This window comes from Colius striatus, chromosome 9 (assembly GCF_028858725.1).
Source record: "Colius striatus isolate bColStr4 chromosome 9, bColStr4.1.hap1, whole genome shotgun sequence".
Taxonomy (NCBI): domain Eukaryota; kingdom Metazoa; phylum Chordata; class Aves; order Coliiformes; family Coliidae; genus Colius; species Colius striatus.
In genome coordinates this window covers 35,127,578-35,152,223 of record NC_084767.1, presented here as the reverse complement: position 1 = coordinate 35,152,223, position 24,646 = coordinate 35,127,578, and the positions used below count along the sequence as shown (strand labels likewise).

The 24,646-nt window shown below is 45.7% G+C and overlaps 2 protein-coding genes and 1 long non-coding RNA gene across 14 annotated transcripts in view; 1 reads left to right on the top strand and 2 right to left on the bottom strand.

Moving 5' to 3' along the window:
- Positions 1 to 6,195, bottom strand: part of METTL21A (methyltransferase 21A, HSPA lysine) — a 31,668-nt gene extending 25,473 nt beyond the window's left edge. For 3 of the 11 annotated variants that reach the window (XR_009819229.1, XR_009819230.1, XM_062002019.1), the window contains exons 1-2: positions 5,816 to 6,193; positions 4,585 to 4,696 (exon numbers count right to left, since the gene is read on the bottom strand). Coding sequence is in view for 8 of the 11 variants with exons in the window: in XM_062002019.1 (XP_061858003.1) it covers positions 4,585 to 4,696; positions 5,816 to 5,962 (259 nt within the window). In the remaining 3 variants the exon portion in view is untranslated. Of the gene's footprint in view, positions 1 to 3,064; positions 3,674 to 3,809; positions 3,819 to 4,584; positions 4,697 to 5,815 lie in introns of those variants that run through there. The other 8 variants (XR_009819231.1, XM_062002021.1, XM_062002022.1 and 5 more) reach the window with 7 other exon arrangements.
- Positions 6,196 to 10,753: 4,558 nt separating this feature from the next.
- LOC133626024 (uncharacterized) lies at positions 10,754 to 19,990 on the bottom strand. Its single transcript, XR_009819232.1, has 3 exons — positions 19,677 to 19,990; positions 13,436 to 13,523; positions 10,754 to 12,794 (listed from the first exon to the last, which is right to left on the bottom strand). It is a non-coding gene; the product is annotated as an uncharacterized LOC133626024 (long non-coding RNA).
- Positions 18,927 to 24,646, top strand: part of CCNYL1 (cyclin Y like 1) — a 31,532-nt gene continuing 25,812 nt past the window's right edge. For both annotated transcript variants that reach the window (XR_009819228.1, XM_062002012.1), the window contains exon 1: positions 18,927 to 19,384. Coding sequence is in view for 1 of the 2 variants with exons in the window: in XM_062002012.1 (XP_061857996.1) it covers positions 19,156 to 19,384 (229 nt within the window). In the remaining variant the exon portion in view is untranslated. The remainder of the gene's footprint in view (positions 19,385 to 24,646) is intronic.

Here is a 24,646-nt window from a genome sequence, read left to right as displayed (position 1 = left end):
AGCAAGGCTCCTTCTTTAAAGTGCGTCGGTTGCTGCGCTAGGCTTAATTCCGTACTATGCTGGGCTTTATCCTATGCTATTCAAGCAGGTTTTTAAAGCATGTTTCTACTGTGGCAACAACACAAACTGCTAAGGCTCTCAGTATTGCAAGTGGCAGCCTCACACAAGGGCTAAGCACAGCTAGGTGGCAAGTCACATGTGCTCAAAAGCCCAAGCACCAGCACGCTGCTTTCTGCCAACTCCAGCCCAGAGGGGAGCCTAACTTGCAGTGACCACAGGCAAGCTCAGAGAGAAACACCAGTGGGGAGGAAAAGGAAGAAGAGTGGTGAGAACTTAGAGCTACAATCTGAAAACTAAGGCCAGAGCAAGAATGGGAAGAGCTCATAAGTTTTTTTCAACTGTTGTTCACCCAGTTGATAGGACAGAGATAAAGCTCATATCATGTTCTCGTTTTAATTAAAGGTGCTGTCTTCCTTCCCTCCAAAGAACTTCAACTCTGCTTTCAGGCTTCAAATTCCCAGCCAGCTGCGTAAGTGCTGTTTTAGTGACACCGTGTGGTTTCCGAGCATACTGTTGTGGGCAAGTGTTTCAGAGCAGCAACTCGTGCTAAGGCCAGAGTGAAAACACGGAGAGATGTGTCGGAGATGACACCCAAGACCTCTGGGCCTCATTCATGGGAGCTGTAAGAACATGTCGTTTCTAGATTACAGTCTATACATTACTTCTGGACCACAGACCCTTTGCATCTTTTTCCAGTTAGGAAGTTTGATGCAATGAAAAATTATAAAGAGCTCCTAACATCCATGGCCCAAAGCAGCTGCTGGTGTTTGGTGTTGCCAGTACCAAAGACATGCCAGTACCAAAGACATGCACATGCTTAACGCCTGAACCTGATTTGGGACTTTACAAGTTTGAAGGAAAAATAGATGTTCCACATTTGAAGGAAAAAATGAAATGTTCCACCAAAAAAAGAGCACTATAGCAATTCCAGCATGCAGAAGCGTAGCCACCAATCTTCACCAATTTCAGTCTTCCACAGCTAGGGAAATAAGGAAGTCTGCTGCTGGAGTGCCTGGATTCTAGGCCGCAGCATTTTCCATGTAGGATCTTGTTGGATAAACACATACAGCTATTTTTACAAGGTTAAAGTTTGAAAGCAGTCACTTAGAACCATGTCTAACTACCGCTGTGCACAGAAAGCAAGCCAAAACATAGACGCTGCCCCAAGGTCCCAAGTAATACAAGAATGTCATGGTTTAGCAAGGAGCAGTTTTTGCTTGGTAACAGGGGAAGTGGGTTGCAGTGAAGACCAGGTAAAGAATCCTCAGACTCTCCCCCAGCTCTTGAGTTCAGACCCACCCGGCTGGGCCAATCTTTCGCCTCTGGCATCACTATTTAGGGACGGGAATTTGAAGTGTTTGGGAGGAGGTATAAGAGTGGTACAAGATGGAGGCGACCATGCAGACCCCACAGTCAGAGAAGGAGGAAGGAAGGAGGAGCACCAGACCAGAGACCCCTCTGCAAGCCATGGTGAGAATGCAGCCTGTGCCCCTGCAACCCATGGAGGGCAATGGCAGGACCGAGAGCCACCAGCAGCTCCATGTGAGTGTGCCTGGATGCGCGAGACTGTGTGAGGAGGTGGCCATGGTGCAGGCTGTGCTGGAGAGTCTGTGCGCCGCAGAGCAGCCCCACACGAGAGGCAGAGAGGAGCTGCAGTTTTGGGATAAATGCATGTCGGAGCAGCCCATGCAGGGCTGCTGTGTGTGAGGTACCCCACAGACATGCAGGGAGGACTGGTGTGGAGCCCACCTGCCCTGAGGAGAGACAAATGGCAGAAGTTATCAGGAACAGACTGACTGAAACCCCCATCCCCTGCCCCCATGAGCCGTTCAGGGGGAGAGGAGTTAAAGACACTGGGATCAGGGCTCTGATCCCGGGAAGAGGGGAGGGGTGGGGAGAAGGTGGTCTTAAAGGGCTGGTTGTGCTCTTCATCATTGTACCATTCTGTATTGTGTTGGTTATGTTTTGGGGTTTTATGGTTATGTTTTAGTGGGTGTTGGATTAAATTATTTTCTGTTTTCTTCCCCAAGCCGAGTAGCCTCATTTGTTTTGTCTGGGACCATAAGTGGCAATTAAGCTCTCCCTGCCCTTTGGCAAGTCTCAGGTCTTTGGTACTTGAGGCTAATCGTGGTCTTTTGTTCCCTGATGGGCCTAAACCACAACAAAGAACAAGTACTCCCACAGCTACAAAGAGTTTTACAGCAGCACCCACCTCTCATAAATAACATCTCTCAGAGACCAGTGAGCTGCAAAAGCAGAAAATAGAACATTATTTAGTGGTACTTTGAGACTCAGTAGAGGACTGATTTGATATTTGAAGAACAGTTTGAGCCTCCTTGTTTCACCTTCCCTGCTGGTACACGTGCACTTGTATCTGCTCCAAGGAGCCTTTACTTGTGTACCGTGTTAGGGACAGCCCAGGAGCCATGGCTGCTTTGGCACTGCACGCATAACCTTCACCCTTGCAAATCAGATAAAAACACCATTCCCGACCAATCCCCACATACACATCTTGTTCTTTTTCTTTTTTTTTTTTTTTTTTTTTCCCTATGCCTCTTTAATTCAGCAGTGACAGCAATAGAATAATTTTATAGCAGCTGCCGCTTCTTTTACCATAATAAGAAGATGCAGAAGGCCTGGAAAGTTAGAGCATTTAAAGAAATCTCAGTTTCTACTTCATCCACTTTTACTTTTCTAGAGTTAAGGAAGTGAGAAAAGAGGAAAAAAACCTCTCTAATCTGTTTAACTTTCTCACAGAAACTAAGTGGGGCTTGATTTTAAACATCAGATCTTTTGATGACATTTTCCATGCCTGGAGATTTATGCAACTTAGACCAGTTTCAAAGATTACATTTAATAAGAAGTCAGTAAAGGCCCTATACAACTCAACTGAGAAATGAATCAAAGGTTCAATATGCGGGGCAGAAGTATAATCCTTGCTGTACCAGACCAAGTGTGCAGACGACCATCAGAACGAGAAGCCAATGAAATAACACAATGGCAATTAAATGCTTAGAAACAAGTGTATTGTGTAGAAACAAGGGGAGGATTGAACAGCATCAGTAGTTTATGAACACAGCATAGAGTCAAAAGTCAACCTTGTGACTACCTCTCTGTGCTTTGTAGATACGAACATCCTTACTGGGATCATAGTGGACCTCATATACAGAGAAATGGCCTCTCAGCATCTTCAAGAATCTGTGATCCCGTTCGTAGCGGATACGACAGGAAAGAAGAATAACAGTTTGCTCTGAGCACAGGTGCTCCAGTGTCTGAAGCAGTTCTGTAAAAGTTTCTTCAAGGTAGACAATGTCTGCACCCAAGATGAAGTCAAATGCTCCTGGAGGGAAGTTACCCAGGTCTTTTCCCCAAGTCAGTTCCTTCACCACAGCTCTTGGACGTACTTCAGAAGGTAAGTTAGCCTGTACATTTGACTCCAGGAACTCCAGGGCTGCCGCCCTGTCCGTGATAGTGACATGAGCACCTAAGTGGTACAGGAGTATATGTCTCAAGCAAATAGTTGGTGTCTCCAAATATAACATTTGGAATACAGTGCTCTAAGTCAAGCAGGCTCCTTAGTTCCTGTTAAACATTAACAATTCTCCTGAGCTGCCTGATTAAAAAGAAACAAACAAAAGAAAAACACAAGCAAAAAGCCCACTATCTACACATATCTACCCTTCATCAGCCACTTAATAGTATAAAATGAAGATTAAGTTGGGTAGGGAATCAAAAGTGGTTTTTGGAGCTTTTCAGTGCTTGGAGTTACTTTCTGTCTTTCCACAGGTGACAACAGAGTAAATTACAGGGATTGTTAGAATTAACCTGCTCCAATTCCATATTTGTTCAGCAGGAGAGAGGCAGCTACAGAGCCACTTTCACAGCTCAGATGAAAGTTACCGTCATGTGATTTTGCATGGCATGACTGTATTTTGTCAAACTGCTTTGTTTATATTATTTCAATATGCACCTTCCACAGCCACTGGAGCTTTTTATTACAAAGTTAACCTGGGATGGTTAGCACAGATTTAACATAGTACCCAGTCCCTACTTCAGCCGCTGACAGATCACAGGCAAGTTGCTTCACTTTCTCCAAACCCTGGTTTCCCTGCCTGCAAGTCAGGCTAACAAGGCTGACACCAGCTCAGAGAATGGTTTCCGTCTGTAGCTTTATCTGTGCTGCACAGAGGACATGTAGAAGACAGCTAGCACAGCACTTGCTTCCTGGGGGAGAACAGCTGCAGAACTGAATGCTGCTGATCCCAGTACTATGGTAACAGGCAGCAGCCTTAACAAGGTCCCACCATAAAGTAAATGCAATGGCACCATCACCATAATAAATAGCACAGCAGGCTCTGAAGTATAACAAGAAAGGAAGATGACTCAGACAGGAAACATCATAGTTTTGGTGCACATCATGCAGCTTTGGTGCTAGCTTCTATCCCAGGCATGTAGATGTAATAGTGCCAGGTTTACTGCAGTTGTAAATTGTTTTAAACAAGCTTTAAATAAAAAAGCTCTTACCTAATAATGTGGCCACTATTCCCAGCAATCCAGTTCCAGCTCCCAGCTCAATCACAGACTGATCCCTGAGATCAATGCCTCCTATCTCCAGATAAGTACACAGGACAACAGCCTAAGCCAAGAGAGAAGGACAATTAAGCACAGGGCTCATTTCAGTCATACTGAACACAGGATTTCTGATTTACACAGATAGAGAAGGTTATGGGAAGAGTCAAGCACTTCAGGTCTGCAACAAGACTTTGTTCAGCCCTTCTCTGCCTCCTGTGTGCACATGTGGTCTTTTTGTGAGTTTTATGGAAGATAGGCAAAAGGAAAAAAGAACCACAGAGGCTACAACTCAGATGTGGTAACGTTGCTTCATGAATCACCAAACATAACAGGAGGTAGAAAGAGTTGCATTTGTAAAGGAAAAGCTGGGGGATGTGAATGAACATAGTATTGCAGAAGTCCAGGATAAAGTTTCATACTATCCTGTGTGGTATTTCAAAAGATTCCTGCCTTTTGAACACTAGCATGCCATCAGGAAGGACACAGGGAAAGTAAAGTTGTAACACTTCTATCCAGTTGTATCTATCATATTTTACAGAAATCTTGATAAGGAGCTCTCTTCATAGCAAGTTTGGTTAAAGCCTATGTTGGGAAAGGTCAACAGCCCTATGCACCAGTTCATTTGAGGAGTTTACTAAAATTGCTATGCTTGTTCTTTAAACCTAGAGGTAAAAGTGCAGTTTGTGTCTGGTCAGAGACCTGACCCATGGGAAGCCCTTGGATTCCTACAGCAATACCACAACTCAACTGCTCTGTAGCCTTGAGCCCGCTGCAAATCCCTCTGTTCTGGACAGTTCTTATCCCCAAGATAAAGACTATCAGCAGTTCCTGTCGATGCTACAAGCAGAAGCAGGACCCGTGCTGTGCTATGAAGGGCATTACACAAACCATCACAGGCTACCGTTAAGAAATGGGTGAGACTTCTGTGAGTTATTTTGTAATATTTCCTGTTTTGGCACCGGCCACACAGAGTTTACCGCGGCCAGTTTCCCTTGCAGACACCAGGATATCTTATGGAGGAAAAAACTGTAAAGCACAGCTTAACTTTTTGTAAAAAACAAAACAAACAAAAAACCACCTTCCCTTAACAATCCAGTGTTACGTAATTTCCTACGGTGATTCTGAAAGCCCGGACAAAGCTCGGATCGGGTACAGAAAGATTTCATTTAGTGTGAACACCTACCGCATCCCAGACCACCGCCGCCACCCCTAGCCGCCGCCAGTCCTGCTTGAGGCGGATGGTGTGGCTGGCGAAGCGGTAGCTGGCCCAAGGGCTGTGCAGCTGCCGCGCTCCCCAGCCAGCTCCCTCCTCGTAGGGGACCAGGGCCATCCCGCCGGCGGCCGATCGCCTCCCGCGGCACGGCGAGGCCAGGCCCGGCCCGGCCCGGCCCGCCTCACCTCACTGCTCCCGTGGCCCCCGCGACCGGCGGACTGGAGCCAACACCGCCGGCACGGCCTCTCCCGAGCACCTGGCTCCACTCCGGCCCGCCCTGCCCGCTGACAGGCCCAGTCCCGCACCGCCCTCCGAGGCCGCGCCGAGGGCAGGGAAAGGCCTGCCTCGGCTCGGGCCCGGCCCCTTGCCGCCCAGCCCGCCCGCTACTCACGTGTCTCAGGCCCGAGGCCGTCGCAGAGCGCCCGGCCCAGCCCCCAGCGCCGCAGCTCGCTGCTGGTGCGGCTTCCACCGACTGGAGAAGGGTTGGCGGCGCTCGGGGAGCGGGAATCAAACCCCCGGTGAAGAGGGATGAGGCCAGGGCTGGGGCTGGAAGGTCTCCAAAGCTCTCTTGCCCTGCAGCTGCGGCAGCAGAGCTGCGGGGGAGGGCTCGGGGCAGAACGCGAGCCGGCGCTGTCCGCAGGGCAATGACACTGGGAAGCCGCGGGCTGAGTGAGGGCTGTACCAGTGCCCTTCCTGTACAGGTCCTCCGGACATACCGGAGTGGAAGAGCAACTCGCTGCTTCCTGCGGGAGGTTGGGGCTGAGAGGCTCTCACATTTTCAGATCTACATGCCATACAAAAAGGTATGAGGTGTAAAATGCCCTGCTGGACATTGTCTGCTGTCTCTGCTACATCTGCTGCATCTTTGTTTTGGCTCATGTTTCAGGGGTTTGAAAGGCTTTTGTCTAGCTCAAGGGCCTTGTCTTACATTGCTGGCGGGGTGAACGTTGTCCCTGTAAGTGCTCATCACCAGTTTGGAAGTGGCCAAATAACTATGTAACCATCATTGAAACACAACACTTCTTGTGCATCTCAGAGAAGCATCGACCAAGGCAGTAAAGCCAAAGTTGCTCCCAGCTGGTGGTGTGGCAGTAACAGGGTTGTTTGTGCATGGGCTTCTCTTCACCTTTGGCTCCATTTACTCTTGTTTGGCAAAACAACACTGTGCACCTCTCCTTGGTGTGTCTCCATCTCCAATTACTTGAACTTACTCCAAAGACTGCTAAAGGCCAGGGGAAAGCCAAGGAAGTGTCCTGGCAGCACTTGAGCTCTGGCTGCTGGGAGAGGCTGCTGCTGGTACTCCACAAAAAAGCGCAGGACGTCCAGCCATGCCCCTCAGCCTCTCAGGGGACTGGACCTCGTGTGTGAAGTGACCCATGTGGGGGACCAGGGCAGGGGAGCAGCATGCCTTCCCTCCACCCATCTGCAAGTGCCTTTGTGGTTCAGCGGCTCCAATGTCACCAATAACAGGGCAAGGACGGCCCTCAATGTTAGGGAGCATCTTGCACCAGAAAACATCCCCACTCTTTCCCACAGAGAGCAGCAAATCTGTCTAGCAAACAAAAGCAAACCTCAACAGAGTGGCTCAAGACTGATGAAAGCCTTTGTGGAGGAGCGTTACAGGATGCACAGGGGTAGCAGGAACTAAAGCTTGTTTTTAGGGTTCTGCAACTGTAGGGGAATGGAAACCAGAATTTCACTTGCCGCAGACCAGTTCATACTTGTCTTACAGCAACTCAGACTTCTCCTCATAAACATGCCAGAGCAGGTACGATGATTCAGCTTGCTGTGGTTTTATGTTCTAAAATGCTAGTCCCTTGCCACTTCTTCTGCTTTTGAGAGTTTGAAGCTGCTTGTGCTATTATTTTGATTATTTTAAAAATTATTTACATAGGCAGTGTGGGAAAAGCAATGAGAGTGATGATTACACTTGAAATGAGAACCCTTCATGGATGCGTTTGTGAATCACTTATGCTATGCCCAGTCTACACCATCAGGCAAATGGAGGGAAACTCCCAAATAGCAGAAAGCTTTTGCCTCCACCTCCTGCACCACATGGCAGCCCTGGCATCTTCAGACAGGAAGTGGAGGAGTGTGGCAACGCTCCAGTGTGCTCTACTGCCTCTTCTTTTTCCCCCCTAGATCAGTTTTCTTCCCCTGCAGTATTTTATAAGACCAAGAGTCTGGCTTAATAGCAACTAGAGTAAAAAAAAAAAAAAGCTACATGTGGAAATTTATGTATTTGTTCCCAAAGATGATAATGCAGTGAGTACTTTTATCTTAAGAAAGTGTTTTTGTGAGATATCCTTGAATATCTTTGGATCCCAGCAGGTTCTCTACCAATCCTGTCCTGCTTCCCAAAAGTATTTTCTCTTCTTCCCTGCTAATGCTACTTTGGCACTCTTCCACGAGCCTTAGACAGAAGATTAGAAATTACTTTCCAGATCATAACTAGGGAGTGAATCAGTGGACTTGGATAGTGAAGCTATTAAAAGGGAAGCAAGTCCACTAGAAGTTCAGTAAAAGGGCCTTGATTCTTCATACACATTCTAAGCTTGTATTTACCTGCTTTTCTCCTTTTCATGTCCTCTTTCTAAAAAGATACAGTATCCAGGTATAATGGTGGCAAAGCCTCTTGGTTTCTTCCATCCTTCCTGACAGCAAAAGGATAAGGAATATGCAACAACAAAGAGTTCTGGCTAAAACAGTTGCGCAGAACTGAAATGCATTTTCTCTAAGCAGGGTCAGAACTTAGCACAACAGTCAAGTTGCAAGAACATAGCCTGATTCAACTTTTAAACACTGCAGAAGGCTATATAAGGAGACCTAAGCTGCAGATAAACTTGCAAAGTAGGAAACAGCTGATTTTAAGGTAAGTAAGAACAAGTTAGGGTATAAAGAAACATTGATTCAAGTCCATTCTTATCTCATTCAGCTACTTGATAGACCAGACATAATGTGTCCAATTGTAAGTAAATCCTGCTTCCTCAGATGCAGGTAAGATGCTTGGAGTAATTAAGAAAAAGTGTTTAAGAGCAATGATCCTTGTAATACTTAGTAGATCAAAGAATCAAGTAAATGAGACAGAAATGCTCTCAAATTATTTTGAAGCTATACTAATATACCTCCCTTTCTGGAATATTCTCTTTCCTGCTTAATATTTAAAATCCTCCCTTAGAAATTAATGTGACAGCTCTTGTGATAGTTCTGCAGACACTGCATGTACTGCATGGCTGTGCATGGATTTTGGAGCCATCCGTGGTGTGGGGAAAATGCTGCATCCCTCACACAGTCTCTGGTTACCAAGGCAAAGGCAGGTATAAATAGAAACAATCTGATTTTTTTTTAACTCTATCTAGAAACCTGTGTTGTTGATAACCCTCTGACAGCAATGCCTTGTTCCAAATGGTTCTGTTCTCCATTTGTGTAGAAACGTCTGGTTGTACATATTTAATCCTTTCCTCTCTAAGTAAGTAGCAGCTTCTTCTGGCTGTCTTTCCACTGAAACACAAAAACTGCCTTTGAAGTAAAGTTTGGCCAAATATCTGTTTTGTTAAGAGTTTCAACAACCAAACAAAAACAACCTAACACAAATCTTGGAAGAAAACCTAGAAAAGAAAGCTGTATTACTCCCTAAGTATCACTGTAAGTGGCCATTAAAATGACTAGCATTGAAATAACAATTTCTACATTTTCTTCTTAAAAGTCATAGAATTGTTACAGTTGGAAAAGACCTTTAAGATTATCAAGTCCAACCACTAACCTCACACTGCCAAGCCCATTACTAAACTAAACCGTGTCACTCAGCAGCTCATCTGTGTGTCCTTTAAATATCTGTCGGGATGGTGACTCCATCACCTCCCTGGGCAGCCCATTCCAATGCTCAATAACCCTCTCAGTGAAAAAGTTCCTCCTAATGTCCAATCTAAACCTCCCCTGGCATAACTTGACCCCATTTCCTCATGTACTATGAGAGAAGAGATCAACTCCTACCTCACCACAACTCTCCTTCAGGTAGTTGTAGAGAATGATCATATCTCCTCTCAGCCTCCACTTCTCCAGGCTAAACATCCCCAGCTCCCTCAGCTGCTTCTCATCAGACTTCTTCTCTTGACCCTTCACTAGCTTCATTGTCCATCTCTGGACATGCTCCAGCACCTCCATGTCCTTGTAGTGAGGGAGCCAGAACTGGACACAGTGCAGCCTCACCAGCACCAAGTACAAGGGGACTATCACTTCCTTGTTCCTGCTGGTTACACTATTTCTGATACAAGGCAGGATGCCATCGGCCTTCTTGGCCACCTGGGCACACAGCTGGCTCATGTTCTAGCCACTGTGCCCCAAGCCTGTAGTGTTTATCTGGGATTGTTGTGGCCCAAGTGCAGGACCTGGCACTTGGCCTTGTTGAACCTCATCATCACCAGTAGTTTCCAGATTCTCCACACCAATGAGACAGATGGGGCGGTGAATCATTTGATGTTAAATACAAAGGAAATAACCCAGAGATTAACTTGTCAGATGACAGCTTGTGGTTGCAGAATCTAGACAGCCTCAGCTTGAACCGACCCGGATCGTCTTTTAAACCAAGGAGGTGAATTAGAAATAAAATCTCAGGTTTCTACAGAACTCGTGGGTTATAAGCAGACCTTTTAACTTGCTTCTTCAAAAAGATGTTAAATACTGAAGTAAATGTATGATCTGTTCTAGTGTGTCATTTCCTTTACACACAGAGTTACATTACACAATGGAAGTAATGATCAGAAATATGAAGATGTATAATATAAGTGCTTGAGCTGAAACGCAGGCAGTTTCTGGAGCCTCCAAAGAGGGAATAGTTCCTGTCAGTAACACTACATTCACACCTTCAACTTTGCATCTTGATAAACTGTCATACGTAATGACCACATTTATTAAAACATCTTGTTACGGAAAGATCACTTTGCTTTTAGTGGAGTTACATGACTGTTCTCTCAAAGGCCTTGTGCGTCTGAAAGCTGACATTATTCTGAAGTTTTAATTAAGGAACAAAAAGCAAAATGAGTAAGCTCTTCTTCATAAACAACCACTGCAGTTCCAGCTGCACCTCATATCCTGGAAAACTCCTCCACTTACTGCTGCACTTTCAGATGTCCACAGACCTACAGCCTTACCCACGTTACCAGTCAATGGACTTCCACGCTATGACGCCACAGGTCAGGTCTTGTGACGGGAGAGTCTCTAAGCCACTGAAGCACAACTGATAAGTGAATGAGTGGGCATCGGTGTGCAGATGGGTGGCTATTGGGAAGGGCTGCCTCAGCAGTGCTCTGGTGAGCGTAGGGCTGTGGTAAGGAAATCATACTGCAGTACTGTGCTTCCCGTCCTCCTCCTTCTGTACTTATTGCAGCTAGTTGATGGTTGTGGGCCACAGTAACACGTCTTGTGTGTGGAATACTAGGGCGGGGAAAATGCTGCAAAAAGCACACTTTTTTGGAGTCTTGAGTATGGACCTAGAGGCTTAATGTTAGATGGCCACGTTTCTAATATGCTGCATAGGCACAGTGTTATATAACTGGAGAGGCAATTACAGTGCAAGCAATGCACTGTATTAATTTAAAACTAAGTTAACAACAACTAACTTTTTTTAAAAACCCACAATTATATGGACAGGCAGACAACAGCTATAGCATTCTTACAGATAAAAGAGCACCTGCCTCAGTGCGGAGGTTGTTACAATGAAGCAGAATCCAGGTTTACTAAAACTATGGGAGTTTTAATGTTATTTGTAATGGTATTGGCAGTGGTTTTCTTCTCCATTCTTTAGAAGACAGTAAAGAAGAAGCAAGAGTCAAGTCTAAGTAATTTCAGGTACCTTAAAGCTAATAGGAAGTGCTCCAGACTTTGATGGCCTGAGGTTGGAATTAAACCTTCAGAACTTTGCTCTAAACAAACTTATTGCAGGGCTTACTCGTGTAATTTGACTTTTCTTGCATCTATGTTAATGTTTGTGTTAAAATACTGGAAAGCATTTTCCTTTTCCTCATAGGAAATTTGTATCATGTCCTGCAGTAACAGCTATTTCTAACATTTGGTACATCAAAATAGTAGTCCTCTGCCCAAGAGTACACAAAGTACAGCTTTGCAGGCCTCAATTTTTCTTGGCTTCAGCACATCTAGAATTCTCTTCTCAGGTCCTAAGTCTCTGTTAACTCTACGTTAGTCTTTGATAACTGTGAAGCTAGTTTTATTTTACCTTAAGACACAAATGAAGGTAGGATCAGAAAAGAGAAGCCAAGGTAAGGAAACACGTTTTGTGCTGTTGATATCCCTACAGTGATCCAGATGCTTGCATGCTAGCTGGAAAGCCTCCACATTGCCTGCAATGACATCTTAGATTGCTGCAGAGGCAAAAGGACAGATTTAATCAATGACACTAGCACTGCAGTCTGTCTTATGCTCTGAAACACAGGCTTCTGGCCCTAGTTTGCATGTGTTCTCTGCTAGCCGTAATACAGAAGATTTGAAAGTATGAAAATTTAGGGCTAGCGAAAATTCACCTTATTTGTTCTGAACAATCTCACTGTTTTTTGGTTGGTTTTTTTCCCCCAAAAAGATTGAAATTTTCTATTTCTCTAACTGCTGTTTTGCTTCAGTTTTTTTCCTTAAATGGCCATAGTCTTATATTATTTGTCAGCTTTAAAACACAATCTTGCATGCAATGTTTTTGTCCTGTCAGCTGGTAATGGATTTCAAAACAGGATGCCTATTTTTCCCCCCATTATTTGCAACCGTGAGACACAAAAGTTTGAGCTTTTGTTTTCAGTTGGTTATACAGGTTCCACCTGGTGATTCATTCTTCCTGCAGCTACGTTTCCAGAAAAAGACAAGTCCTGGCTCTTCTCCAGGTTATCCATAGGCTGCTTGAGAAAAAGATGAGAAAGCACTCCTTCTCCTGCAGCTGGAACACTTTCTAAGAAGGGAGAAATTGGAGAAAAACACATCCCAGAGCTGATGTTATTGTCCTGTAGAAAGCAAGGAGGCAGCAAGGAGGCACATGGCCCTGGAAAGGCATGTGCAGTACTAAATCAAGGTGAAGATAACAGCAGAATTTACATGATTTAAGATTCTTGGCCCTGTGAAGCATAAGCAAGCATTTTCAAGGAGCCATTTTCCATTTCTGGGACGGGTGGTGACTGTGAAGCTGAGTGGTTTACAGAAAGTCCTACATTTGCATTTCAAGTATTTTAGGAGACTCCCAGCTTCTTGTTGCAGTTGGTGTGGGCAAGAGCATACCCTTGGATTTGGGAATTTTTCAAGAGTCCTTATTTAGATAGCGGCTGGTAACTATGGTTTCAGACATCTCCTCTCAGGGACAGTGTGGCTCTCAGATGAAGGGAAGTCTGTTTTTTTTATCATGAAGCAAGGTACTACAGAGCTGTGTGGTTATGAATGCAAGCACTAAGCTTTCAGAGAAGGAGTTAAATGAAAACATTCATAAATCCACCATTACAGGAAATGTAGAGACTTGTCTGAGAAGTGTAATTCTTTTGAACACAAGCAGACAGCGTCTTGTGTATGGGGCAAACAGGCCAAGTAAAGAGGCAGGATTACCTTCCCTTGTGAGCCCACAAGCCAAAGCACAGCTGGTTGCACTAATATCCACCTTGTTGAGCCTGGCAGTCTTCATTTATTATGCACCCTGCAAATAATTATAGATACAGTCAAGCTTACAGTTCAGAAGCTTATAGCCCAGAAGCTGCCTTCAGTAGTTGGCAGGATATGTTCCTCACTGGTATAGATACTTTGACCTCATTAGATTCACATCAGGAGTGAATCTGGTCCTTTGTATTTTCAGAATTAATCTCTGCATCTCATCAGGAATATAGGTTGCTCCTCCTTTGGCTGTCATCATGATCTCACTTAGGTTTTGTTTCAGGGTCCCACCTGGTCTTCCTTAAAGGCTACATTGAGTTCTCCTGGCAATTACAGCAGTTTCCCCAGAGGGTTTAAATGAGAATTCGTTTTCCACATTTTGGAAAATTGCTTTCCCTTTTGTGAAGATTAAAGCAAACATACTCTCTCCCCACCATGTCTTATTAAAAGTTAAACATGATCCATCACTTGTAGGAGGAATGAAGTCCCATATAACAAACACTCTCTTTAGGGAATAGTGACATTAAGTGTCAAATTTATAAACTCCCATCCGTGCTGGCATTAACACCTGCTGGAATCAGTTCTGCAGTCAGTACCCTTGAGCTATTACCTCGTAGGTTACATTTAGGTCCCATTTTCTTTGTGAACACAAATGCAAGAAAATTACTTTTCATCTTCATAAAAGCAAGATTGGGGTTGAAAAAAAAAAAACAACAAACCAAAACCAGGCAAACCTATAATGCCCAAACAAGTAAAAAGCTGCTCTGTTACTCTTGTTCCCTGGGAGAAAGATGCACTATGCTTTTGAGGAACAGACTTACTGAAGTTACTTGACTTCCAGGGAGGTGAATCTCACCCCCAGCAGCTCTATGGCCTGTGTCCCTCCCCCAACAGCATCCATCCATGCTCTGGGTGCTGCCCACTGCAGCACAGCTCGGCAGCACCTTGTAAGAAAACCTGCTGTAACCCACTCACCAGGAAATGTTTGCGTTCACATTAAGGCATGACTGCCTCAGTGGGGAATAGCTGCCAAGTGGGAGAGGGGATGCTCTCCCTGAGCCAAGGCATGAGCCAAAGCAGGCACAGCTCATGGTCACTGGTTGCAGTGTAGCCGTAGCTCTCACTATATCACCCTGCTACATGGTCAGCAGAGTGGGGGCATATTTTTATGTGCCAACTTTCAGGAGAGAGCTGGTTCTTCTTCCCCATAGTGGGCAGCTGAACTTGTTAAGTATGCAACAGAAACAGGAAAAGAGAGAAAAAAATAACAGCCCCAGACACCTTCATTCAAGGCTCATATCTGCCTAAAATCTAGAACTTTGTTCTGTGCCCTCCTTGCCTGAGCTACCCTGGTTGAACGCAGTGCCAAGGCAGCATTCACATGAAACTAAAGATAATCCCTAAGAGGTTAATTGTGCATAAATGCTCAGCACTAATCAAAACTACAATTACTGCATGCATTTAAATCTGAATTAAGAATTTCCCATAAAAAATGTCCATTATAGCAAGTGTTTGCTCACTGTAGAGGATGGCACAAGCTCTTCCTGATCTGTTTGAATTTTGTCTGCAAACATGCAGTCTGGAGCCCCCTTCAGAGCAGGCCACAGTGTGCAATTGCACTTCTTCCCAAGGGTCTGCCTCTGGTTTGACGCGAGCATGCAAATGCACCCATGAATCCCATTTCTATCCACTCACAAGTCTCTCTTTCGTAGCACTCGGTTTTCACCCAGTGCACCCTGAAGCTGGAGTATCTTTCCCAAGCGAGGTGCGGCAATGGTACACTGTAGCAATGTAGCAATGTCTCCATCAGAGGGACAGGCACTTGCCACTGTTACCCACAGCTCCCCCCAGGAATAGTAGCAAATCTCCCCCATTACTTGGGACATCGTTATTGCTACTCTGCAACAAGAATTTACTAATCTTTGTGGGCCAGCCCTGTCATCAGGAGAGCTCAATAAAACTGACCCACCCACCTTGCACCCTCATCTGCGCTGGGAACTGCCCTGCCCTGGCCACAGCCCTACCTGAGACCGGGTAGGGGGTGAACTCTGCGAGTAACAGGAAACGTTTTAAGCAGAGTGGAAAACGCTTCCATCCAAGCAACTATGTCAAAGCACAGTATTGTGTGTCTGTAAGCAAGGAGGATTTGCTGCCCACTGGATGCCGTGCTCAGAGAGCAAGGGCAGTAACTGAAGGTCCTGTGGCACAGAGCAATCTTCCCAGAGCAGGAGGAAAAGGGGTTGAATCTAAACAACGTGTAGTAAGCTATTTTCAGATTATGCATGTGTTATTGCCAAGATCCACCATCCAAAATGCCTGCTTATCATGCAAAATGTGGAACTAGGTCTGTGCTGCCCATTATACATAAAAGTAATTGATTTTTTTATAATGGAAACTGATGATTCACTGGGGTAAACCAAGCAAAGCAGTAGAAAGATGAGCCGGAATATAGGAAGAGAACTGAGACTGGTAATAAATCATGATAGATGGTATTCAGTATATTGCCATAGCAGTAAGTCAATAGAGTGCTAAGCTGCATAAATAAAAGATAATGTGTTTCATCTCTGGAGGTTGTTGCTCAAGCTATACCTATAACAGCGTCACCTGGTTCTGCAGAAAATGCACACAGCAACAGGTTTTGTCATACTATCCTGATAAATCAGACCTGTTTTAAGAGTTACTTTGCCAACATCAAGTGGGAAATGAATATTTCTCATTACTGCAGCTACAGGGAAACGTGCAGATTTGGAAAAATACTCTGCTGGCATACTGAGGTATATGGAAGCAGAAGCTTAACTCTCCAGGAATGATGGGGAGGTGGAACAGTTTGCTGTTTCTGTGAGTTCCAGGGATTAAAGCCAGCTTCCTCTTGCTTAAGATCTACATGAATAAGGCTACACAGGGAAACAGATTACTGATTTCTTTCCTCCCGCTCTGCATGTTTGTATAAATCCTGATAGTCTACAGCAGCCCTAGTGCAGGGGAAGAGCAACCCTCCTCCCTTCCAGTCTGCAGCATTACACACTGATAACAAGTATGAGACCCACTGGAAACTTCAGCCTCTGGGAGGTAAAGGAAGCAAAACCTTCACATCCAAATAGCAGTGAGACACCTCACATACTCTAGCCACTCTGAGTTCCCAGCATTTTTCATTTATCAGGACAAATACGTGGGGTTTTGTTTGTTGCCCTTGATAGCTGGGTCCTGGAGCTCAGCTGCCTGGGCAGACATTCTTGCTCACTTCTTCACCTTTGAACAAGGATTTCCCACTGTATAAAACCACAGCTTTGGCAAAGGGAGACTGCCCTGAGACTGCCCCAAAGTGTGAACTTAGCAGAGGTCCCAGTTGGCTGATGGGATCCCACAAGGCACTTGCTGCAGTTGTACCTCCCTTCACAAAGCCAGACAGTCCAATCACACATGCTGCTATGGGAGCAAGGAACAGGACAGGCAGAGTTTCAGAATCGGACACTTGGTGTTGCAGCTGTCTGGCCCAGACGTGCAGATTTGCCTGTGATTCCTACCACCACTTCGGATGGAGCAGGCTTGCCTCCCTTGGCACTGAGATGTTGGATGGGGCCCAGCAGCACAGCAGGAGTGCAGCTTGCTCACGCATTGCTGCTTTTTAAGTCAGCCAGGTGCAAACAAGTAAGGGTACTTATTTTCTGGTGTAAGAGGGTAAATGATGCCACTTTTAATATTAAATAGTGCAGGTGAAGCCAGGTCTTATTCTTGCTTGAGAATTAATTACTTCAACCCTCCAGCTTGCTTCTCTTTCCCCAACATCCTCAACAAAAAATGGTGGATGCAATGCCAGAAGGAAGAAAACAACAACTGGATGGTTGTTTTTGTGTGAAGCACCTTTTTTTTCCCCTCCCTGACTCAGGTGAGTCTCCTGTCCACATGATGATTAAGTCCTGGTCCTAGACCTGAGAGTAGGAGGCTGTGTTGGGCTGAAGGGATCCAAAAAGTGCTGAAAGTAAATCTTCTCCGAGGCCCTCATGTAACCCACGAGGTCAGATTTCTCCAGAGTAACATGGCTTTACAAACTGTCAGTAGCATGTAAAGAGGCTTAGCTAACACAGCTTAGAGAACTTGCTGGCAAGTAAGAAAGTATAATTCATCAGTCTGAGGGAATAATCCTCATGTTAAACTATAAATCGTTTAGTTCCTCCCTTTGTTGTGTCTGGGATTAAGTTGTACAGATTCTAGAAATGCAGCATCTGTGACTTCCCCTCTTCAAAGACACTGGGTTTTGTCTGAAGACTTTGCCTCTACAATCACATGTGAGAGACAATGTTGGGATTTTTCCTACAAAGGGAGTAAAACCCTGAGCCTATCTCTGAAATAACTTCCCGCATGATACCAGTGTTTAGTAATACTTTGTTTTACTGTTCTTAAGAAAAGTCTTCTGCAGAGCCATTCATCCTATCAGGGGTCAGAGTTACATTCTTGTAGTGACAGTGAGGAGATCCACTGCAGTATGACGTATGTTTATCAGGGCCTCTGACTGCTGTCAGTATCTTGCTTTCTAACCCATCTTCCCTGGAGTATATTTGAGCATTCCAGTCCTCTGAGAAGCTCTCAGGTAGCTAAGGGTCACAGAGCAGAAACACAGCTGCTGGATGCTTTAAATACAGCAAAACAGAAGTCCCTGGGAATCCCAGCAGCCACATCTAAAGTTTCCTCCTCAGATTGCAGGCAGATAACGCACAGAGTAGCCAATTGAAAGACATAAGCGAGCAGTAGGATGCAGCATTGCTTTCACTCGACTGCTTGAGGGGCTCTGCTGTAGTCATCAGAACAGAACGGCAGAGCTCCCAGGCAGCCGCTGCAACCCCCAGCCCAGCCACGCGCCCAGCAAGACGAGCCACCCACCCGCCTAGCACACGTGGGTACACGTGGGCAAAATACCCCAGACCAACCCGGCAGATCATAACACCTTTACTAAGGGGGAGAAACAGCCGGCAAGACTCGCCTACAGCCTCGTAAACTTACATGAGCAGTACCAAGGTTGGCCACATCCCTGACTGAGTCTCCCCGGAATGCGGTACTCAAGACACAATGGAGGCAGCATGCCGGCGTGATAGTATCAATGCTATTATTGATTAATACCTTTGTGTATGATTACACTATACGCTATTATTTCTCTGTAGGTTTATTAGCTGCCGGGTGCAGCACGTGCGCGCTCGGGCACAGGCGCCCCAGGGGGCGGTGCCGTGGGCGGTGCCGTGGGCGGTGCCGAGGGGCGCGGCCGGCGCTACGTGCGCGCGTGGGAAGCAACGGGGCAGGCCCGGAAGGGCGCGGTGGCCGTCGCTGACGAACCCCGCGGCCATTGGCGGAGTGGCGTCACGCGGCGCCTCGGCGGGAGGCGATTGGGTGGGAGCGAGGCGGGGTTGGGCCTCCCCTCTTCCCCCCCCCCCCCCCCCCCCCCCCCCGGCCCGGGGGAAGGTGGCCGCTCGCGCGAGGACCGTTGCTCGCGGCGCGCAGGAGGCGGCGGGGGGGGCTGGTGCGGCCACTGGGGCGGGCGGGGGCCGCGGCGGAGATGGCGGTGATGCCGCGCTGAGGCCCGCCCCTCCCTCCGCCCCTCCCTCAGGCCGGCGACTCGGCTCCCCCTGCTCCCCCGCCCTAGTCCGGGAGCCGCGTAGCTGGGGCCCGGCGGGGGAGCTCCCAGCTCCATGGGCAACACCGTCACCTGCTGCGTATCCCCGGACGCCAGCCCCAAGCTCAGCCGGGTTCGCGGCGGCGGCGGGGCAGCACCGGGGCCCGACCGGTGGGTGGACGCGTACCAGGCGGCGGCGGGTGGCGGCGCCGGCTCGGGATCGGCGGAGGCCGAGTCGGGGGACTCGGATCCCGGCGGTGGCGGCCCCCACCTCCAGCACATCAGCGACCGGGAGTTCCCGGATGGTGAGCGGTGGCGGCGGGGGGCGAGCGGTGGGGCCCAGCGGACGGCGGGAAGCGCCAGGCGCCGCAACACCCCCACCGCGCCAGCGGCTGTCTCCGCGGCGCCCGCGCCTCGCTGCGCCGCTGGTGGGTGCCCGCGCTGTCCGGCAGCCCGGGGCGCGGCACTTCCCGGCCCGCGCCGCACCTCCTTTGTCCCGGCTGCGCTGGGCGCGTGCCGTCCGGCGACCCCTCGGGGCGGGTGGTAGGGGGGCGCCCAGGCTGCCGCCGTCCGGCGTCGCGCCACAAGCAAAGTTACCTGGTGGTGTCAGGGCTCTGACAGCTCCGGGGCTTCCTGCGGTCATGCCGCCCGTCTGCCGCCGGACGGAGAAGTCGGCCGCGGTTCCGGAATCTCTGCCCCGAGTACAAGCCGCGAGGCCACCGCAGCCGGCGCGGCCGCTTAGCAAGGAGGCCAGTTGTGGGCGGAGGAGCGGGTTCGCCTCCTGCCCGGGGAGTGCCCTGCCGCGATCCGAAAGAATCGTGGCAGAAATCTGGCTGTTAGTTCCACCTTAACCATGGAGCCGTTACTCAGTCGTAGTGCTCAGGCATTTGGCAAAAACTGCTGCATTTCCAGCCTGTGTTGGACAAGAGGAAGGAAGAGGGTGTGTAGGGAATAAGAGAATTAAGAATTACAAAGATTGTGTGCGTAGGACATCACTGTGACTGGACGTGAGTCCAGTAGATAGTATAATCTAGCTATGCAGTGGACTCGGTTATAGCTGTGGACTCGTATCACTCCTTGTCATGTAGCTTTCCATGTTGCCAGTTTACTTTCCTTGAGCTCATGGGAAGGTACAGGTTTGCAGTTCAGATTCCTTCCAGTTGTACCTGGAGCACTGGTGTCACAGTGACTTGCCTTGTGATGCATCTCCTTTAGAGACAAGCCTTGGAATAGCTTGCAGGTTTGTGCAGCAGCCAGAGTTACCAAGACGAGTAACAGGTTAGGGGTGCTTCTGTCTGTGTGTTCACGTGATACCATAAGCGTACAGCACAGCAATCTGGTTCATTAACAAGTGTCTTGCTCTTCATAATTATAACCACACCTTTATGAAATATATTCATTTGGAAAAAGATAACATGTCTGACATTAACACATGATGCATGCAACAATCGTTATCACTGGCCTTCAATACTCCTCTTGAACTTAAGAAAAAGAATGTTGCTAACAGAGAGAAACTGACTGCAGAAGAGTATGAAAAAGCCTTCAGAAATGGAATTATTAAACTTGCATTGTTCTGCACAGCACCATATGGTGCAACTGTTACAGAAATGAGCTGGAGCAGATAGCCCCTTGGATCTCCTTTGAGACAACTGTTCAGTACAGCAGCAGGAGAAATTATATTTGCCATCTAGGAGAAATAAAACTTTATTTTTGTGGGAAGATATTAAATCTCTCAACTCTCCTATACTCATTAAGGGAGGAGGAGCTAAACTCTCTAAAGAGTCTCATAGGCCAGGAAAAAAATGCCTAAGCTAAAATAAATCTACTCAGGAATAAGGGCTGCATTTGAGTCTTTAGTATGTCATAATGTCAGTAGTGCTAAGTAACTAAGCTTAATTGTGAATTAATCCAGATGTCAAAACTAGCCTTAAAATAGAGAAGTACTTAATTTTTTGAATTTGTAGATGTGAATAAAAGCGTGTAGTTGGAAGAATGTAGCTATCAATCACAAATTTTACTTTTGTGGCTATGGAAATTAGAACTATGTAAACAGTATATGTTTTGAGTTATTCTAAAGATCACTTTTACTGTGGTATGTGGTAAGACCTTCATAAAAATAAGAAATCTGTAAATGCAGCACTTGCATATACTAGATAGCCATCCCTCAATTCTAGGGTATAAAAACTGTCTGCATATCCAAACCATGCCAGCAGCCTACATGTTTCTGTGCTGTTGACTACTACAGAGCATTGGTTTGTTGCTGTAAGTGGTAGGTAGTGCAACAGTTTCATTTGAGGGATAAATATTACCTCTATAACTTATTAATGTTTAATAGGTTAACTAAGATGCTTCTGTCAGTAACGGAAGGCTGAGAACTTACTGACTGGCGTTTTATTGAGTGCTTTAGCAGGGGGAAAAGAGAAAGCTGCAGGAGAAAAAAAAAGTCAGGATCATCATGGCTATTTTTGTTATACGCTGCTCAGTTCTAGGAATTTCTAAGAGCACAGTTAAATATATCAGAAAACTAGCATCCAAATGTGATGGAGATGCTTCATTCCTCAAAAACCTGTCTTTCTTTGTTGTTCTTAGGTCTGTCTTAATACTTTTGCACTTGTTTTGCTTGTATCAGGAATGTAGAAGTTACCAACTGAGCTTTGGACTTTTTGTTTTGTTTTGCCTTGGTTTTTTGTGGCAAGTGGAATGTGGTCCTGACAGGTCTATGCTCTTAAATGAAGATTATGCTGTAGCTTCTCCAGCACACTGTGTAACAGCCACTGTTTTCCAGTCAGCACTGCTTAGATTCTCTGTTTCAGGTCAGAATTAAACAAGAAAAATGTCACTTTCTTAAAATGGGGAGGTTATGAAGTGGTATTTAGGTAAGACAAAAAAGGAGTGCTAAGTGGGATGGAGATAAAACATACTGTGAAACAAAAAGTGTAAGATTTCAACAAAAGTCAATTCAAATGGGAAAGGATTGTCAGATCCACTGCTAAGAGAATTTAAAGGATGACTTTGTATTTTTTGGTTCTCAAGGTCCTGAGTCATCACCTCTTGTGTACACTTTTTCAGAATGAGAATTAAGCCTGCATTTGTGGTTTGTCAAGCCAAGTTGTATTAAGTAAATGGAAATAAATATTACTTTGAAAATCATAATTTCTTCCAAGTAGGTTCATGCCCACTGTCAATGTTAAATATCAAAAGTTAAACCTAAAGCTCCTAGTTGAATGGTTAGCTTAGAGTTAATTCTTCTTTTGTTTAGCATGCAAGCAACAAGTCAGAGCAGTCTGAGTTGACCAAAAAGGCTTTTCCATCAAGGATTAGAAAGGACAGCTCTTCCATCTTTACGTGCTATTTGAGCTGTGCTGATTACTAGGTTTGGTGGGTTTTTTGTTGTTATGTATTTTGTTTGGTTAGTTTTTTTCCCAAAGGAGTGTCTACTAACCTTTATTTTTGCTTTCTTTTTTCCTGTGGTGGGTCTTTTTTGTTTTTTTGGGGGGGTTTTGGTTTGTGGTTTGGGTGTTTGGTTTTTTTTTTTTGTCCTGGTTATTTGGGAGAGAACTTCTATGATTGACTTTCTTACCAGATCCCAGTGTTTAAACATAGACCTAATTTTTCATAAATTCTTTGATCCTTTGCTAAAACTAAACCAAGGGATCACTTGGCAGGCTTTTCTCACTTGCATTTGCAAACGTTATCTCCCACCACTGTTTACTAAGATCAGCTGTCTTGAGCAGAGGTTTGCCCGATTCATGTGAACCCAAGGGGAAGATTGTTGACCTCCTGAACAATAGGCCGAAATTACCTGATACCCTCATCTGGAGAACTGTGGGATGAGTGGGAAATGGAGGATGACATGGAAAAAGACAATGAAAGATGAGTAGAAACAGCAAATCAGATCAGGAGAGGTGTTGAGAGGGAAATAGTCAACAGGCAGAGGTTAGATGGGAAAACAAACACAAGGGGGCTTTGAAGAGGAGAGGTAACGGAGAATGAAATAAGTGAGATTTATCTGAACAGGCCTTAGGCAAACAAGTGCCTAGAATAACTCTTCAAGCACTCGTGCAGGAGTCCCCTGTCTGTAGAGGTTGTGCCATGTTGAAAGGGACAAGCTTCAAGTTGCCTGTGTGCTGCAGTTATTAAACAGAGTTGAAGATGAATAGATACTTGAATATATTGATTTTCTCATCTGCTTTCACCAACAGGTTTTCTATAAACCTCCTTGTAGAAGATCTAAATACTGTTCATTTGTTCCTCTCATATAATGTCAGCTTACTTGAAGCATGTGGGTGGAGAGGTTTTTGATGCCAGCAATTTTCAGCACAGGAAAGGCTTAACCATCTTGTGTTGGGTTTTGTGCCCCTTTATTTGAAGATCTATAGTGGCACAGGCTGACAAATAACATCGTCTAGTTAGAAAAATAGGAACTTGGGGGTGAAAACCAGCTGATGCTTTGGTCCCTTTTCTGGTGTTCCCTTGCCTTTTTCCTTGTATTCACTGAGTTTTTCACCTAATTTACACTCACTCATCTTTCTCCAGAACTCTCTATATCTCTCTTCTATAACTGACTGGGAATTAATTGCAAATATATTTGTGGAAGTTACAGATACTCTGTGATCTTGGCAATGTGAAAGAACTGACACTCTCTAAGCCTGAAACTCCTTCCATGTTTTTGGCTTAAGATGCTTAATGTCATGGCCTTCACAAAATGATCCGTAAAGTGCCTGCAGTGGAAATGGTCAAATTGCTAAATCCCTCAGGAACAATGACGAAATTGATCTACAAGATTGAGAATTGGAAATAGAAGAAATTATTGCCATAGTATTGTACCTGTATTTGTGTTCTTATGCTTGGGTATTGCTGACAGCTAAGGAATCCTCTTCTTTTCTCTTTGCTGAATCTTGAAGACTTCTGCAGTGAGCAAGTTTGTGTAAGCCTTAGGTTTTTAAGAATAGTTATTATGGAGCATATATATAGGAAGGAAAACCGATTTGTTTTGATGTGTTTCTTCAAGAATCCAGTATAATGGATATTATAACTGAGAGATTTTCTTGAAATGCAAATATTGAAAGGAACTACATGGCTAACCTGCGGGTTTTGGTGAAACTTACAAGGAAACTGCATTCACGTTAATCTTGACCTTTTTATTTATTTTTTTTTACTATTTCCAGGAAACTTACCTCTATGATTCCTTCCTCTTCTGGATTTCTTTAGGAGACTTGATCTGTTCCATCCTACTTGTCAGTGTAGGTGTTGTAGAGCAACAGATGTTTTGTGACTAGAAGTATCTGTTCTTTCAAGTGTGGTCGGTGTGGTGAGGTCTTACTGAAAAGCTGACTAACCGGGAATTGAACTCTTGCATGAGCCAATAAAACACACAAACCTACTCCTCCCATTTTCACATTGCACATTAAATTGAGGTTTCTAACAACGTTTCTTCAACATGTAGGAAGAAAGAAGTGACTCTGGGAAGTGGAAGAAAAATTCTACCAAACATTAATAACTCAAGACTTTGGATCTGTAGATCCTTGCCAACAAGCTCATCTTGAGATTTCTATATCATTCGTTAT